The 18,808-nt window shown below is 33.1% G+C and overlaps 1 protein-coding gene across 2 annotated transcripts; it reads left to right on the plus strand.

Annotated features, from left to right (window-relative positions):
* Window positions 1–926: 926 nt before the first annotated feature.
* On the plus strand, window positions 927–18,767 carry LOC106058184 (mitochondrial folate transporter/carrier-like). Of its 2 annotated transcripts, XM_056015215.1 has the most exons (8): window positions 927–1,425; window positions 3,334–3,496; window positions 4,315–4,403; window positions 4,755–4,906; window positions 5,041–5,154; window positions 5,659–5,804; window positions 6,560–6,722; window positions 9,564–15,612. In XM_056015215.1, exons 1-7 carry the CDS (start codon window positions 1,248–1,250, stop codon window positions 6,702–6,704), a joined length of 987 nt encoding a protein of 328 aa, XP_055871190.1. In that variant the 5' UTR covers window positions 927–1,247; the 3' UTR covers window positions 6,705–6,722; window positions 9,564–15,612. The 2 variants fall into 2 exon arrangements, with proteins under 2 accessions (XP_055871190.1, XP_055871191.1); XM_056015216.1 differs by lacking the exons at window positions 6,560–6,722; window positions 9,564–15,612 and adding an exon at window positions 16,237–18,767 and having other exon boundaries at window positions 928–1,425.
* Window positions 18,768–18,808: the final 41 nt, after the last annotated feature.

Below are 18,808 nucleotides of genomic sequence, written 5' to 3' on the forward strand. Positions count from 1 at the left end.
TTACGTCAACCCCTGCCAGCTCACCAAAAAGGACTGCTTTTTTGGCATACGTTCGTCCCGCATACGTGATACCCTGCCCAGCGTAACTGTCGGTTGCAAGGACATCGCTGTTGGTACTACATTCGTAGTGCAGTCTTGCTATGTCCATGATGGAGCGCAAGCATGTTTGGTGAAAGCGCTTAAGAAGTTGCTTTCTGTATAATACCCATGACTCAGATTCATATAGAACGGTTGAGAGAACCACTGCCAAGTAGACACTGATTCTTTTAGGTAGGCGGAGCGATTTATTCCGCCAAACTCTCGCCTGGAGGCGTCCAAAAGCACTACTGGGCCTAGCCAGAATGTTACCATCTTCCCTTGAAAGTAATATGCGTATAATTTGACATTATACACTGCCTTTGTGGATTCCACTAAGGCTTTCGACACGGCCAGTTGCCAGATTAGACACAATGGTGACCTGTCGGATCACTTCCCAATAGAAAATGGCATAAAGAAAGGCTGTGTACTTGACCCTACTCTGTTCGCTATCTTTTTGGCGTAATGCTGGGTTGAATGAGACATCGATTGTACGAAGGCATCTAGATCTACAAAGGTTTCGCTCAGACGGCAAAGAAAATGTTCAAATCATCAAGCCGATAATTGTGCCCTTCTAGCTCACAATGAACATGATCTCTAGCTCGCGGTCAACGAATTAGCATACACTGCCGCCTCTTTTGGGCTTATCTATAAACCTCGGAAAACAGAAGTCATGTTCCAAAAGACAATCAAAAAATCTACTCAGCCCCAAAGATCACCGTAAATGGACTCCTCCTTTAACGAAATAATACCACTTCACACAAATGTAATTGGAGAAAAATAAATGCGAAATAAAAAAATCTCAGCATGGCGAATAACTTCCCAACAATTATCACTAACCTAGATCTAGCTCGAGACCCTTTAGATCTAGATCTAGATTACATCATTTGGTTCTCTAAAAGGCCACCATGGTTTTAGATCAAGACGAAGGAATTTTATTTCTATTATCACAAAGTTGAATAGAAAGAATACTAAGAGGTTTTCTCCGCAATATCGACATGTCTTTTAGATGACAATTCGTTGTTCATTTAAACTTTTAGAATATAAAAGCCAAGGTCTAGACTAGATCAGACCAGTTTCAAGAGTTTGTAAGTTTGTTTTGTGTTGACAACAAGCCTTTTACTTTAGTCTTTCAAATTAAACGTGGACGTATTCAACAACTAGATCTAGTGATGATGGATTCTAAATCGACAAAGTTAGTTTTGTCGTCGCCTAATAACACTTCATCAAATACTAAACAAGGACTATTACCACATATACAATATGAACATCTGGCAGCTGGTGTACTAGGTGGAGTGGCTTCTTCTCTTGCTCTTCATCCTCTGGATCTTATTAAAGTTAGATTTCAAGGTAAGTTGTTTTCCTAGTCCTTGCACTCAGTTAGTAACCTATATTATAGAATATAGATCTACTAAGTAGCCTTATATATATTTAGATCTAGATCTAGTATTCTAGTAATAGTATGGCTAAACCCATTCAGCCATTGATCTCAGACACAGACAGACAACAGACAGGCTATCGTCCCGAGACATGACGTTAAACTGCGCTCCTCTTTCCTTAGCACTTTTGGAGCTCAAAAGTGCCCTACTTCTTTTCTATCATTGTGTCTGCCTCCTCTTTTCCTAAGTCTGCCTTCATTGATCATCACACTGTCTTCTTAACTTTAAATTCTCACTACGTCCTAGACCAGTCCGTTTGCCGTGGACTGCGACGGGTAAGGGGGGATAAAGAGATCCTGGTGTTTGAGTGGTGGCTATCTAAGGATAAACCACAACAACACAATACTTTGGCTCCAAGTTCCCCTAGACCTGAGACCCAGATGGCCCGCTCTGGGTCAACCGGCTGGTCTTGATTTTAATGATATGACTGTATAGAATCTGGCCCTGTTGTTTAGAGAGAGAGTAGTCCTTAAGGGACTGCAGGCACGACATTGCCTAAATTGTGCTGATGTGCCACAAATCAAACAAATCAAATCAAACAGACAGGCTACATGACATTCAAGAAGAACATTAAGTAAGACCTTGCCTTAGACTTAGAAGATCTGTTTAAAACTTTTTTTTATATTAGTAGCATGGTTAGTTTTTTATTTTAGCTCTTCTTGTGTTTATGTTTGTAGATATAATTATAATAATGATTAATTAAAATGTTATTAAATCACATCGCCTTGAGTTTACATATTTTGTTTGTTAGCAGCGTTCTATAAAATTATTTTTATATTAAAGACTAAAAAGTATAGATTACTATAGATTCTAACAGTGCTTTTTCGTAAAAAAAAAAAGGTGCGGAACTCAGTGATAGATTGCCTAACTTTTAACTAGATCTACTAATAAATTAATAATAAATTACGTTAAAATGCAAGAAAAGTAATAATTTTTCCACCACGTTGAAAAAGGTGTTGGTATGCTGTACCGGTGCGTGACTTACTGACTTAATCCTGTGCACTCCCAGGGGAGCATAGGGCAGCAACCACACCTCTCCACCGTACTCGGTTCTGAGCAGCTTTCTTCATCTGCTCCCATGTCATTCCAGTACCCTCAGCTTCACTGATGACTGACCTCTTCCAGGTACCGGTGCGTACCGTCACAAAAAAAGCACTGGATTCTAGATTTATCTAAAGCCTATTTTAGACTCAGTGAGTCTGTGATCTTGCATCTGATCATCTATCATTCTTTGACTTTCATAAATAGTTTGTAGAGTGTAGTGACTGGGTACCTGACATTAGTTGGAGAAAAGTAAAGGCGTTGATTGTTGTGCTGGCCTCATGACACCCTCATTAACCATGGGCCATAGAAACAAATGACCTTTACATCATCTGCCCCATAGATCTCAAGGTCTTAAAGGGATACTTAATAGAAAAATATCACAGAGTAAATAAATATATTTTATAGATTTGAAAAAATAAAACAACTTATTTTAAAAAATAAATTTATGGAACATAGTGCCTCAGCAAAAACATGCCACTCTCCACTGTCTCTTGCTAGTTTTTTGATGTCTTCCCAGCTCTTTCCAGTCCTCTTGGCTTCCTCTAGTATACTGCGTCACCATGTTCTTTTTGGTCTTCCTCTATGTTTTGTTCCCTGGGGGTTCCATTATAAGGCCTGCCTAGCTCTGTTGGTATCTTTTCTAAGGGTTCATGGACACTAAATTTAAAATGGATCATATAACTATCTCTTTTTTTTTTTTAAATTAAATTTTACACTATATTTTTGTAGCTTGTTTTAAGTGTAAATATTGAATGATGCTCACTTTCTATTCCAGTTGATGAAGGAAAGGGTCATGCTGCTGTTCTAAGACCTCAGTATCGTGGTGTCATAGATGCTTTTCGCTCGATTGTTCATTCTGAAGGCTGGAAAGGACTGTATCGTGGAGTTACGCCTAATGTAACCGGAGCTGGACTGTCATGGGGACTTTATTTCTTTTTGTAAGTTGATACCATTATTTGTTAGAACATTTAATCAAATTATTTTAGAAGTTAGTACTATTATTTGTGACATTCTTGGGGATTTTATTATTTCTTTTTTGTAAGTTAGTTAAATTTTTTGTCGGCATGTATTTTATTTTAGAAGTTAGTGCTATTATATGTGGTACAAGGATAGTTCGTCTTGAAATGTACAAGACAATGATTTGTGAGAATAGTGTTTTGTTTGCATTGTTATTGCTGGTGATAATTTATAAAGTCAAGTTTACATATATTTATAATGTAAATGTTGAAAAAACAATGAGATATATTTAATTTAATAATAAAAAAAATAAGAATTATGATTTAATGAAATCATCACTTCAAAATGTTAATTTGAATAATTAATTTTTGTACTTAGTTCTAGAGTATTCTGATTTGGTTTGTTTGTACTTTGAATGGTTCAGGCCAAACCTCAACTCATACTATCCCCATTTTATTGCGGAAGAGGAAACTCTATAATCTTTTTTTTTTTTTTTTTTGGACATACCAGACTAGATGAATTCTGTCTAGACAGGTCTAAAAAGTCACATATTTATTGTCTTGACTTGTAAAGAGGCACACACACAAATTGTTCACAATTGCTAAGTTTTTAAGGAAAACTCTGGGAAGATAGATGTGCCAAACAAGCCTGTATTGGCATCAAGTTTTTGACTATGAATGACTAACCCTAACAGCTATCATATATAATTCAGTTTTAAAATGCTTGACCACTATCCCTAATTACATTGGTGATAAAAGGGACATAAACCTAGAAAAATGTTTTTAATTTTTTTTTCCAGTTACAATACCACAAAAAGTTGGATGCAAGAAGGGGATTCAAATAAAAATCTAGGTCCAGGAAATCACTTGTGGATCGCCAGTTTTGCTGGTAAGTACAAACAGAAATATTGAAAATCTGTCTTTGAAAGGGATTATGATTCACATCTTGTGAAACAGAATCAGCAAAGCTTAAATTTAAAGGATGGCGAATTATTTTTAATTACTTTTTTTTTTTTTTTTTTTTTTTTTAAAGACATAAAATTATATCCCAGAAATTGTTCACCAAATGTCATATTATGTATAGTTATTCAGAACCCTCATAAGCTAAATAATTTTTTTTCATTGTGACTAGTTATATAATCTATTTTTCATAATTTGGTTTAATAGATTTCCTCATATTATTTGGAAAGAGTTTTCTGATTTGAAAATGTTCACATCTGTTACTTATGTTTCTAACAAGGTCTTGCAACTTTGAGTTTGACCAATCCTATTTGGGTTTCTAAAACACGCATGTGTCTGCATTATGGAAGTCCTGGAAATGTCCAGTTTTTGGGCATGTGGGAAACACTGAGTAATGTATACAAGTCGGAAGGAGTTCGTGGACTGTATCGGGTAATAAGCTAGTTAAAAAAGCACTTTTCTTTTTATCCTGTCTATGCTAAAGCCATTATGAAATTTTAATTTATTCCCTAGTTTTTAAAGTTCTCCAGTATGCTATTAATAATTGTTTTTTGTATTGAATGCAGGGTTACTTGCCAGGTATTTTTGGAATCTCTCATGGTGCTGTACAGTTTGTGACTTATGAAGAAATGAAAACACTTTATAACAGCTATAGAAATCAGCCTCTGAATACTAGATTGGTAATCTTTGTCTTTGACAATTATTTATAAATATGTAATGGTTTAGTTCTTTTGGGGGCTTTAGACATTGTGGCAGATCTTGGCTGTTGTGGCATACATCAGGAACTATTTTGCATTCTAGAATGTTCTGAATAACAGTTCTGATTTTTCCCAAGGATCATTGCTGGATTTGGGGAAGGGGGGAACTAATTCATAAGAAGTAAAAGATAATAGGTAATAAAATGAAAGAACAATAACACAAGACACTGCTTTGAGTTTTTCCTAATGATATATGCGAAACTAATATATATATACATATAAAAATTCAATGTAAAAGCTAATTTACTACAACGAGGTATAAAATATGCACAAGATGATTACAATTTAAACAATATACAGTCTTACAAAACTTTCAGTTTCTGTATTACACAAATTCTTATCTTGTTTGAAAGATAGTGTGTGTGAATATTGATTTACCAAAGTTTCCTTAAATCTTTAACTTTTTAAACTCTACATTGTTTCCAGACGTCTGTTGAATATTTAACATTTGCTGCACTTTCCAAAATGGTAGCTGCTGCCACAACCTATCCATATCAAGTTGTGAGGTCAAGGTTACAAGACCAACACCGTCAGTACAAAGGAGCCTGGGATGTAATCAGACAAATTTGGGTGTAAGTGTCAGACATATTGTAAATGTTGTCATGTCGCAGGCAGCACAAAAGTTTTTTAGGGTCCAGATGTTAATTTTTTAAAACTATTTTTTTTGTGTGGATAATTTAAGAAAAAAAAAGTTTAAAAGGTCTTTGAAAAAAAACTACTGTAGGCCAGGGTTAGGATGCAACTAGATTTAACAATTAGGATTTTAACTGCATTATCTATAAACTTTCCAACCTTAGATAACAGACTTATTCTGTGCTAGTGTTGTTCTTGTAAATTTAAACATGTTTATACATCATATTTTTAAATGAGAAATTATAGTCTTTACCCAATTCTTAGTTATTTACACAATCAAAAATCTTAAAAGCACAATTTTTCTTTATCATGAGTAAATATTCGTTAAAGTTGTTGTTTACTTTCATTTATAAAATTAAATTCATCTTTTATTCATGTCTTCTTTTAAAGACATATATGAAATTTGTAGTATACAATTTAAGAAATCTTGCATTGGAAACTACTTTTAACATTTTGAGTAAAAAAAAACTAGTTTAGAAATCAAATGTATAGCTTCATCTTACTCTGACCTGCATAATAATTGTATGCATATTTTAGGACGCTTAACAATGCACCAAACTTTTAATGTTTGGTTCATTCAAATATATTTTAAACATTTACTTGTGGTTAGGGGATATATCTGTTAGGGCCATTTGCATGTTACGCTAGCAATGGCTTGTTGAGTCGAAGCCATCTAGTCCTCATTGTCCTACAGGCAAGAGTCATGCCGTGGTTTGTTCAAGGGACTGAACGCCTACATGATTCATATAGTTCCCAACATCATGATTGTATTTGGCATCTATGAAACTGTACTCAACCTGCACACCGAGCCAGATATTGACACTTTGGAGGATGTTTGATGTTGGCTTCAATACTGGGTGAGTTTTTACTGTTTTACAATTTAACATAGGGAAAATGAAGGTATTTTTATATGACTTTTAAAATTAATGATTAATGTGGCAGTTAATGTTTATTTGGTTGATGTTAAAGGAGGGTGTCATGTTGCCAGCACAATGACCAACTTGCATTACTTTCCTCAACTGTGGTCTGGTACCTAGTAGACTTGGATGGCTCCTGGCAAAGTATAAAATTCGAGTCTTCAAAGTCATGGCTCCTCAGTTTTAAAGTCAAATACTTCATTACTTGTCCAAAACTGACATTTAATAGTATTAGTTATTTGTATGTGATTTCCGTGTAGCCCAACACTTTAATACCTTATTCTCATTATTTTCTATTAATAAACTGCTGGAACACTGATGCCACTAGCCCCTTACCGTCTCTGAGAGGTTTGGGCTGGGTGTAAAAATCTTCAATTCTGAAGGAACTTCTGACATTTTTAACAACCTAGAAAAAACTTATAAAGTAAAGAATTGTTGCATGCTTAAAATTTTAATTTCTGTCATATTACATCCTCTCTTCTTTTTTTACCCCTCAACAGGCACATTTGTAAAAGTCAATTTATATTTATACTTTGGAAATATTTGAACGAAAGAAAATAACTAAATGTAGCTCAAATAAATTGCTTTGATAAGTTTTCTTAAGCTAATGGTGGCAATGTTGAATTATGTCACTTGATACGTTTTCTTAAGCTAATGGTGGCAATGTTGAATTATGTCACTTGATACGTTTTCTTAAGCTAATGGTGGCAATGTTGAATTATGTCACTTGATACGTTTTCTTAAGCTAATGGTGGCAATGTTGAATTATGTCACTTGATACGTTTTCTTAAACTAATGGTGGCAATGTTGAATTATGTCACTTGATACGTTTTCTTAAGCTAATGGTGGCAATGTTGAATTATGTCACTTGATATGTTTTCTTAAGCTAATGGTGGCAATGTTGAATTATGTCACTTGATATGTTTTCTTAAGCTAATGGTGGCAATGTTGAATTATGTCACTTGATACGTTTTCTTAAACTAATGGTGGCAATGTTGAATTATGTCACTTGATACGTTTTCTTAAGCTAATGGTGGCAATGTTGAATTATGTCACTTGATACGTTTTCTTAAGCTAATGGTGGCAATGTTGAATTATGTCACTTGATATGTTTTCTTAAGCTAATGGTGGCAATGTTGAATTATGTCACTTGATACGTTTTCTTAAGCTAATGGTGGCAATGTTGAATTATGTCGCTTGATACGTTTTCCTAAGCTAATGGTGGCAGTGTTGAATTATGTCGCTTGATACGTTTTCCTAAGCTAATGGTGGCAATGTTGAATTATGTCGCTTGATACGTTTTCTTAAGCTAATGGTGGCAATGTTGAATTATGTCACTTGATACGTTTTCTTAAGCTAATGGTGGCAATGTTTTGTTGAGTCTAAGAAATGATTGCCTCATGTTGATGATGTTAATAAAGGCTTTTTGAAAACACAGTTGTGTTGAGTTGTCACACCTTGATTTGTCACTGGGAAAGGGTTAGAAGGTACTGCTTATAGGTCAGTGCAAAGTACTTGGCCTAGTAAGAAAGAATGATCTCTTCTATAATTTAACAGTTTTGTGAGCAGAACAATGATGATGTTAATGTTAATAAAGGCTTTTTGAAAACAGTTGTTGAAAACACAGTTGTATTGAGTTGTCACACCTTGATTTGTCACTGGGAAAGGGTTAGAAGGTACTGCTATAGGTCAGTGCAAAGTACTTGGCCTAGTAAGTAAAGAATGATCTCTTCTGTAGTCTAACAGTTTTGTGAGCAGAACAATGATGATGTTAATAAAGGCTTTTTGAAAACAGTTGTTGAAAACACAGCTGTATTGAGTTGTCACACCTTGATTTGTCACTGGGAAAGGGTTAGAAGGTACTGCTATAGGTCAGTCAGTGCAAAGTACTTGGCCTAGAAAGAATGATCTCTTCTGTAGTCTAACAGTTTTGTGAGCAGAACAATGTGGATCATTTACCCATTACAGTTGGTCCACTAAGGAATGTGCTGTAACGGTGCTGGACGAACTTAGGGATTTTGTGAATCCATTTGGACAAACTCAGGAATGTCATGTACCCATTACAGCTGGTTCAATTTAAAATATGTATCCATTATGGCTGGATCTTTTTAGAATTGATCAATTTACTTTACTATTTTGTGTGTGTGTGTGATTGACATTAACTTTTTTTTAATAATGCAGACTTATTTGAATTAATGACAAAATAGTCTCTAGAGTCTTATATAAGAACACTACATATAAAATACTGAATTGTCCAAGAACTCCTTTCTGATACATTTGCTCTTTGGGATTGAAGGTCATATTTTATGAGGACATTTTTAAATGACTAAATAGAATAATTCAGAGAACATTAAATTGTTCAGTAGCCAGGACACGTTGGAAAAGCAAGCATTTTCAAGCAGAACTGTAATTCAACTAACTGAAACTATTTAAAGACAACTTTCACTTGCACATATCTTGCTAAACATTTCAATGATTTCTTTTGATTGATTATATCTTTAGACTAAGTGCTGATGTACAGATTACTTTCCTTGATCTCATTCATTGATGTATCAAAACAACATTTTAACTGAGTTGCACTTCATGTGGAATAAAATGTCAGTGAAACAGTTGACAAGTCAATATTAAATTTAGAAAAATAGAATTATCAATATATAATGGACACACCTAATTTGACACATAGAGAATGCCCACCTTACATCTAAAATTATGCATTATTCAATTTATAATGTGTTTTCTAGCTGTGATAATTCTATATGTTCTCTCTTTTATTTTCCACAGTTCATGCTGTTTTTATCTCCACATTTTTTGACCTGCACATCTTCAGTTCCTGACCTGTAGTTCTACAACAGTCTGCGACAAAGATTTTTAAAACCAGGCATCCAACTTTTTAAAAACTGGTATAGATCTCTCCTGGGGCCAATAGAATTGCAACCAAAGTATTTGCTTTCGCAGCACGTCCAGAAATTTCAACTTATTATAGTATTTAGTTGGTCTGTTTTTTTTTCAGTCGACTGTACTAGTCAATGTATAGGTACTCTATTGTGTTTGACTTTGATATTTTAGTTATCTAGAAACTAAACTTTGATCATTATTTATGATAAGGAGGCACCCTGATTTACGAAAATTGTTTTTTCTGGTTTGTGTAAGAGTGAAGATTTTTTTTATAAAGAGTTAACATCAGTGTATGAAATTTTTTTTTTCATTATTTAAAAATGAAATCCATATTCTCAACACACCATGAGATGAAAATGTTATGATGTGCAGTGTGGTAGTTACACAAAAATGCCTGTGTGTGAAATTTCAGAAAAAAAACCTTTTTTTTGTGTCTCCATTCTGAATCAAAACAAACTTTTTTCAAGTTTTAGATTTTCTCTCTGTGTAAATAATCCTGACCTCAAACTGCACAAAGATTTTAATTTAATGTCAATTGTACATTGTTTGCTTGTTCGTTTGAAAGATATTAAAACTGTTAGACATGTTTGTACATAATAATCATATCTTCATGTCAAACATTCCAGGCCCAAATTCCTGGTGATAGTCATATATGGAATACTCCACACAGGGTAGACAGTCAACAGAGAGACGAGAAAAATGTGTTTATTTAAAGCCTTTACTCCTCAACTTTTGGGGGTATTTTTTGTTGGTTGTACTGGGTTTTTTGTTCTTGTGTGTGTGGCACTTTTTGTTATTTGCATAGTTGAACTCACTATATGATTATATATATATATATTCTATATAGGATTCACATCCTGTAAAGATCTGTATTTATGAAGATGAAAAATTAAGAAAAATTTTTTGAATTATTATTATTATTCAAATAATAAGTTTATTATTTGAGAATTGCTTAATTTTTTTTCTATACATATTAGCAAAAAAATATTAGAGGAGCCAAGTATTTAATATTCAGGGGAAAAAAACTTATTTTCAATTATGTCTCGAGTACATGAAAATCTCTAATTACTGAATAGACTGGAATAGTATTATGCAAACATGTAAGTAAAACTTATTGGACTGAAAATACAAACTAGAGGAAAAAACTATTAAAAATTATCATTTATGATAGCTCGTAGATATTTTAAAATTAGATCTATGATTCGGATATATTTTTTTGTTTTCCATCACAAAGTAAAACTTTAAACAAAACATTAAAGTTTAATAATTTTAAATTTGTGTAGATATGATTGATCGAATTTGAAAAAAAAAAAAGTTTATTTTTTTTTTTTTATTTTTTTTTTTGTCTTTTTAAAAAATCCACATGAATTGTTTTGAAACTGAACTCAATCACAACTCACTCTTCCACTCTTGGTAAAGAATTTTTGTCATTTTGGTCTACTGTGAAGAAAAGCTGATCTATATATAATGGTAGTTATACTCACGTATGATTCCTCCAAAATTCAACTTACTTCACTCTTGGTAAGTGTCAAAACTCCTTTCTTCTCTAATAACCCTTCTCTAATATGTACTTCAATGGTGATTACTAAATGTACTTAAGTCCTGGGCAATACCGTAATGACGCATATAAAGATTCAGAATGCCAATTCACGGATATATAACACGTTTATTACATACGCTGTAATATAATACATGCTCAGTTCAGACAATTGAAATATCCAGTATGAATTAAAATATAACAGCTCAATATCCCATAGACTGAATAATGACTACACAGAAAATAATTAGAGTCTACACTTCAACTCTATCTATAACCAAAAGTCCAACTGTCCTGGACTAGGAACAAAACCACACTCCTTTTTTATTAGTTACATTCAAATAAAAAAAACCATCTCACAAAGTAAAACAATCCAAAACAAAAACAGTTTTGAAGTCAACAACCTGAATTGCCCCCCTTCTCCTCTGCAGTTTACAGTAGACCCAGGCTGACCAGAAAGAATCGAATATGCTTTACTAACAGAGTAGATCCTCATTGGTAGACTGACTAAACATGCTTCACAGATTTTACTGAACCTTTTTAAAAGTCGCAACATGTGTGAGTTTCTTTTTCACTAACATTCACAGTATAAAGGAGACACTTAAGTATTTCTCAATGCCTCTCTCTTTTCCTCTAGTTGAAAATATGCTTTAGTACAAAAAAAATAGCTTTTCATTTAACTATTCTTTGTGACTTTTGCGAGCATCTGTCTCATTGATCTAAAAGCAAATATTTTCTTGACTTCACCATCACCTACCCCTTAGTCTGTTGAACTATAGGAACACCACACAAGAGCTGTCAACCGTCTTTCTCCATTCCTCTCTGTCCTTTGACTTGGATAGAATTTCATTCACTGACAGGACTGTACTTTCTTTGATGTTGTCTTCCCATCGCTTTCTCTGTCTTCCTCTTCTTCATCTTCCTGGTATTGTTCCCTGAAGCAAGGTGTGCGGGCCCTTGACTAAACCTATGAAACTTAACCTATCACAACTAATACAATTTGTAGGATAATTGGAAATTTCATATAGCCATATGTGGATCCACTGGCGAAATCTGAGGTTAAACATACGGTATATTTTTATGTAAAATTGATAATGAAATCTGGTAAAATTTACTCAGTTCTTTAAAATTCTTTAGAATTTCATCTATTTTTCTGGCACATGCACATATATATTTATATATATTTATAGCTTTTATATAGCGCCACTTTCATGCTTTTAGCATGCTCAGAGCGCTTTTGGTCCAATCTCATTTGTGGACCAGTGGGGGGGAGGGGGTATCTAGGAGTTGGATTTCCGTGCTACCTTTAGGCGCTCAGTAAACACAACTCTGCCCGAGTCGGGTGTCGAACCTTGAGCCCCCTTCTATGTAGCCAAGCCAAGCCAAGTTCAAGCGCACTTAGCCTCTCGACCACGCTTCCCACATATCATTTATATGTGTTGTAGCATTTTTCCATTCAAGAAGGATGACCTGCTTGTCCAATCTATGCAAGGGAGAAAAATGATGTCCATCTGTGAGTAGTAAAAGATTATAAATTGAAAAAACAAAAATCTGTTTTTTGACTTTCATTTTAGGGTTGACATGTTTTTGTTTAAACTGGTCATTGCCGAATCCCTTCATTAAAAAAAACTTGATAATTTTTAAGTGTAAACTACAAATGTTACATAAGTATTATTTATAAAAAATGTAGAAAAATCAATTTTGAAGTCATCTTTTGCACACACACCCCCCCCCCCCCCCACACCCCCCACACCACACCCCAACCTTTGAAAATAATTATCAGGGAGTATGTAAAAGTAGTGTATGACTTGCAGTGGTGTTGAGAACTGAGTGTGTGGATGTACCTGGTGAAGAGAAGAATTACATTTCATTTTTATTTATTACATCCACTTTTGATTTATTATGTAGTTTGAGTGCATCCACCGACCTATTTATTGATTGACAGGAATATGATCATCCGTTTGTGGGATGGCACTGTTGTTTTATTTAGTGCTTGAAACCTGCTTGTTCAAACGGTCTCATTAAGTAGACCTCAAAGTTGGAAACATTTTATTGCTGTTTTTTTTTGCCCTTCCACATGCAAGTACATGACCATGACACAATTGTCCTTATGTTCATGCCACATCCCTTTTTACATGTTACCTACACCATGTGTATTGGTCCCCAGAAAACATTACTTCTGGCATTTGCTAATAAATGACTTATTTCAAGTTAAACCTATAGCTTGGCCTACCTTTGACATGACAACAAGCAGAACAATGAAGTGATCAATGTGTTGATTCCTTTTTATGAACAAATCATCACCCACCTATGTCTTTATTTATATGTATATTTTATTTATTGGTTTGAAAATGAGGCTTTTCTTTGAATCTGAAAACTATTGATGATTATTGCAAGTGATTGCAGTCCCAGCTGCGACCTACATACTTTGCCACATCCAGCGCAGACATAACTGTTGTCCGACGGTGGTCCATTTAGGTTCTCTTTTTGGCGTCTGTCTGTCATTGTCATTGGATTTTCTTTTGGTCTCTAATGTATATCCCGTAGCCTTTGTAAGAAGCCTCCATGCTTAATGTATTATAGTTTATGTAAACTTCACTCCTAGTGGCCAATTTAGTCAAGTTTGAAAAATTTAGCAATTCAATTACTGGTACTTTAAATGTCGATCCTGTGGCCAATTTAGTCAAATTTTAACTCTTATTATACAAAAATATTTTTTTGTTTTAGTATATTTATTTTTTGCATCTTGTAGTAATTTTTAATTAGCTAAAAAGTACCATTAAGCTATACATTTTATTATTTACTGAATACAACGTAAATTATTTAAAACATTTAATAGTGGCTTTAAACTCTTATTTTTTATTTTAAAAAAATGTCTCATAGATAAACATCTAGCTGCCAATCTCATAGATAAACATCTAGCTGCCAATCTCATAGATAAACATCTAGCTGCCAATCTCATAGATAAACATCTAGCTGCCAATCTCATAGATAAACATCTAGCTGCCAATCTCATAGATAAACATCTAGCTGCCAACTGCCTGCAACTTTCAGTCTTTAAAATTTGACTACCATAGTTGTGAAGTAAGCTAAACTTAGATCCTAAATACATATAAAAAAAGTAAGAAAAACATAACTTTTGAAAGTACAGAAAGCCTATTTTTATTTTCTTTTATTATGAAAATGCACAAAAAAATATTTTTTTTAAATTACTTATTTAACTAGACTTAATTAGATTTCTCTGTTTCTTACATAATAGCTTATTTAGTCAATGTCACAAACATTAACCTTAACCTAAACCTTAACCTAAAATAAAATGGTCTGTGTGAAATTGATTTTTGTGAGTTTTTCCATCGGCGAGATATTTTGAAGTACTGGCTAACCCCAAGACTTTTGATATTTAGACAATCATGTAAACACGTTAAGTTTTATTTTTCTAACAAGAGACACTTGTAACAGTTACATTAAATTGATGACCACAAAGGAAAAGAACGCAAAAAAAAAATATAAAATTTTTATTTTGTGTAAAGTTTTGTACTATGAAATTAATTTTTTTTATTAATTCGACAAATTTTTTTTTAGAAATATGTCTAAACAGAAAAAGCCCTTGTTGATGATTTTTTTTTCTCTAAACTTTTGTTTTTGGGAATCTTGCTTGTCATCCAGTTTATCTGTTGAAGTCATCCAATAAATGTTAATGTCATCCATGACTTTGTATATACAGTGCTATGTTTTTTTTTTTATTGGGTGTAGTCCCAGGTTTTTAGATCTGACCAACGAGTAAAAAAAAATAAAATTGGTACGAACAAATGATATTTTTTGGAAGCTTAATTGTTTAACAGAAATGTATAAATGAACTGACTTAAGATAATCCTGGAACTGATGCGAATACCTGTATCTCTTTAAAAGTCTTATTGAATAGTGCATATGGTTGTCAAATAGTTTTATAGCTATGTACAACTACATTTATTTCAATGTATTATAAGCTCTTCTAGACTTCCTAGTCTGACATTACGAACTGTTGTATCTCTTGAAACAACTTTTTTTTCCCAATGTCTCTGTAGAGAATACATTTATATTTTGGATGTTTATGTTTATGCTTCTTGTTATATATTGTGGGGAAAAAAAAAGATTTTTATCAATTTGGTCAATTTCTATTATTTGTAGGCTGCTTTCATTATTGGGCATTTTGTTGGCCAGATTTTCATTTTTCACTGACTTTGATAAAAGAGTATTGCCAAGAGACAACTTATTTGGAGGCAATACTGCATTGATTTTGACTTCACTATAAATTGATGTGTTTTAGATGCTACATGTGCTGAATGATGAGCTGTGTGTGATAAATGATGGAAATATTTCTTATATTAAAATACAGTGTTTATTTAGTCTTGAAACCAATTCACTTGTGTTTTTGTTGTTGTTTCTTTCTGTGTTTTGTGATAGTTTAGTTTTAGTTCAAACTTTGTGCTGCCTGTAACAAACTAGAGTTGTTGCCCTTTGTTTCTTGTGTTCAACCTTGTTTTGTAATTAGATGCAGACATTAAATAATTAATTAGATGCCATCTCATGGTCATGATAATAGAGAAGAACAAATATTACAAAGCTATTTCTTTGTAACTGAAACCTGTGTAAACCTGACAATTTTCTGTTCATTAACACTAAAAAAAAACTTCCATATCCATAAAGCCTTCTCTGATGAACTTACTGATACCACTAACCAAACACTATTTGTCTGACCTACTTCTTGATCCAACTAACCAAACACTATTTGTCTGACCTACTTCTTGATACAACTAACCAAACAATATTTTTTGACCTACTTCTTGATCCAACTAACCAAACACTATTTGTCTGACCTACTTCTTGATACAACTAACCAAACAATATTTTTTTGACCTACTTCTTGATACAACTAACCAAACACTATTTGTCTGACCTACTTCCTGATCCAACTAACCAAACACTATTTGTTTGACCTACTTCTTGATCCAACTAACCAAACACTATTTGTTTGATCTACAGCTATGAAGGAGTAACTGGTTATTACAAAGGCCTGCTGCCCAACATTCTTAGAGTGACACCAGCCTGCGCCATTACTTTCGTAGTCTACGAGTCTATTATCACTGTGATGACGAACAATAAGAAGGCCACATTGTAAAAAAAAAATCTTCAAAGTCAAACTGTGATAACAAAATGAACATTTTATAGAGTGACATTTGTTGCGGAGTGCTCATGATAAATTGCAAACCACACTGTGACTTAATGACCATTTATTGTATAGCGACCACATTTAAAGTCATGATCTGAAGAGAAGAGTTCAGTTGTGATTCTATAACCATAATCAGACTCCTGGACTTTGTGCTCAAGTTTATGTCATTATCCGGAGACTCAGGACAAGAGTTCGTGCTTGGAGTACTGTACATATATTGTCTAATATTTGAGTGTCATCAGTCTCTTAGACTCAGTCTTATAAAGAATAGCTATGGTAGTTAGCAATTTTGTGAACATATTGAAAATTAAAAGTCCCAAACAGCTTAGATCAAGCATACATGTTTCTAATTCATGCCAAGAGTCTCAGTATTTGTAAGACACTTTCTGTTTGTGTATAATCAGTTGGTCTTGACACATTTACATTTATAATCAGTAACAACACGGCAAAATGTTAGCAAGCATTTGAAGTCACTGTAAAAGTTTGACTGTGATAGTTAGCCTTTTGTCCCTCATTTCAGTTAAGGAAAATATATCAAGAATTTGAACTAAATATTACATTTTGTATTTCCCATGTTATAATGCTACATATAAGAATATTAAAAAAGAAAAGTTTTCAAATGTCTCTTTAACTACAAATCTGCAAGAGCCTACAGCTAAAATTCCCTCTCTGAGGCATTCAATGGACCTCATTCACCAATCGTAAACAAACAACATTTAGCTACGTGATTCTATATATCTTCTATACAAATTATGTAATCCATAGTGGCTGTCACGTGATACATATTTTTCATTGTTTTATCAATATTATGACGTGGCTAAATGTGTTTATTTATGATTGGTGAATGAGGTCCATTAGAAACTGCAGTTTACCATGTGCCTTTTTTTGTCATGATCATCAACAGTGGAAATTTGAAGTAGGGACGGTGATGTAAAGCGCTACATCTTTGAAGCTACCTCCTGTACAAATCTACCACTTATTTAATGTCTCATCATTCTAGGAGAAAATAATCCTCTGGCTTATCCTTTGTTTTTGTGCGTACACCTAATATTTAACTTGTCATTGTTCTAACTTATAGTTATCTTCTTTCATTAGTCAACAATGCCTTACCATTGTTCTGTTTTATTTGGTAATTTTTCAAAATCTTTATCTCATGTTTATGTTCTAGCTTTGTAAAGTTTTAGTTAAGTTAAAAATGTAAAAGTTCCTTGTGAAACTAGCAGATGATGTTGTCAGCTGGTTGTCATGTGACCAGGGCAGAATTAACTTATCTTATCTTATATAATACAGACGTTACTTAAAAAAGAAGATGATTACGTCCTACAACTGTCAGGTAACTGCTAGAGTTCAGTGAACTTATTGAACCCTTAATATTCAAAATTTAATTCCACAACTGTCACATTTGAGATCCTTTGTTTGGTAGCTAAGTGCCTTGATACCTAGCCACTAAACCTCTACTTGAAAGAAAAGTTGATATGAATTATTGACCAATTTATTAGATCGTCCATTACAATATTGTCTACGGGAATAGTGGGACATGCACATAAGTGTTAGACTTGTAGAAGGATGAAGCAATTTTGAATGAGAATGATGTAATATGCCTAGACCTTGTATGATATTATCAAATCATTTTTACACAAGGTATCAGGTTATTTTATTTTCATAATTAATCAGATTTTTTAAAAACAGTTTTTAATTTTAGTTCATTTGTATAATTGTACTGGTTCAAACAAGAATGCTAACTAAGAGACAAAACTTATGGCTAAAATAGCTACACATTGAATGACATGAAACTCTGAAATCTCACAGTATTACATTTTTTGTTTCTTCTAAAATCCAGGTCTCTATATTGGTTCAATTATATACTGTTTTTTGTTGATGAAAATCTCTAGAAATGATTTAGTTTCACCTTCATGTTTTTCTTGAAATATTTGAATGCTATTTATTGATTTTGTACATTAGTAAAAACAACATTCACCATCATATATAATATTCAGCTCTTTTGATACGAGTCTTACTGAAAATAAAACATTTTGTAATTTTAAATGAATATTAACTCTTTAGAAACTAAGTAATTGTTTTAATAAGTTTAAAATTTTTTTTTTTTTTTAACTTAATGTTTTGTATGCAATTAATCATTTCAATTGGAAACACTGGTCCAAAAGGATGGTGTCGGTGCACATTGGTGCTAACTAGCACCATTCTGAACCACTGATCTTGTCAAACATGAATCCTAATAAAGTGTGAAATAGTTGTACTTAATAGATTGTCATTACTTTAGCTATTTAAAATAGAAGTGTTTTTATGTTTGTTTGTTCATGTGATTAAATGAAGTTAAATTAATTTTGTTCCTGTTTCTTTTATTCTCTCCCATGTCTGTTCAAC

The sequence above is a fragment of the Biomphalaria glabrata genome, chromosome 17 (assembly GCF_947242115.1).
Source record: "Biomphalaria glabrata chromosome 17, xgBioGlab47.1, whole genome shotgun sequence".
Taxonomy (NCBI): Eukaryota; Metazoa; Mollusca; class Gastropoda; family Planorbidae; genus Biomphalaria; species Biomphalaria glabrata.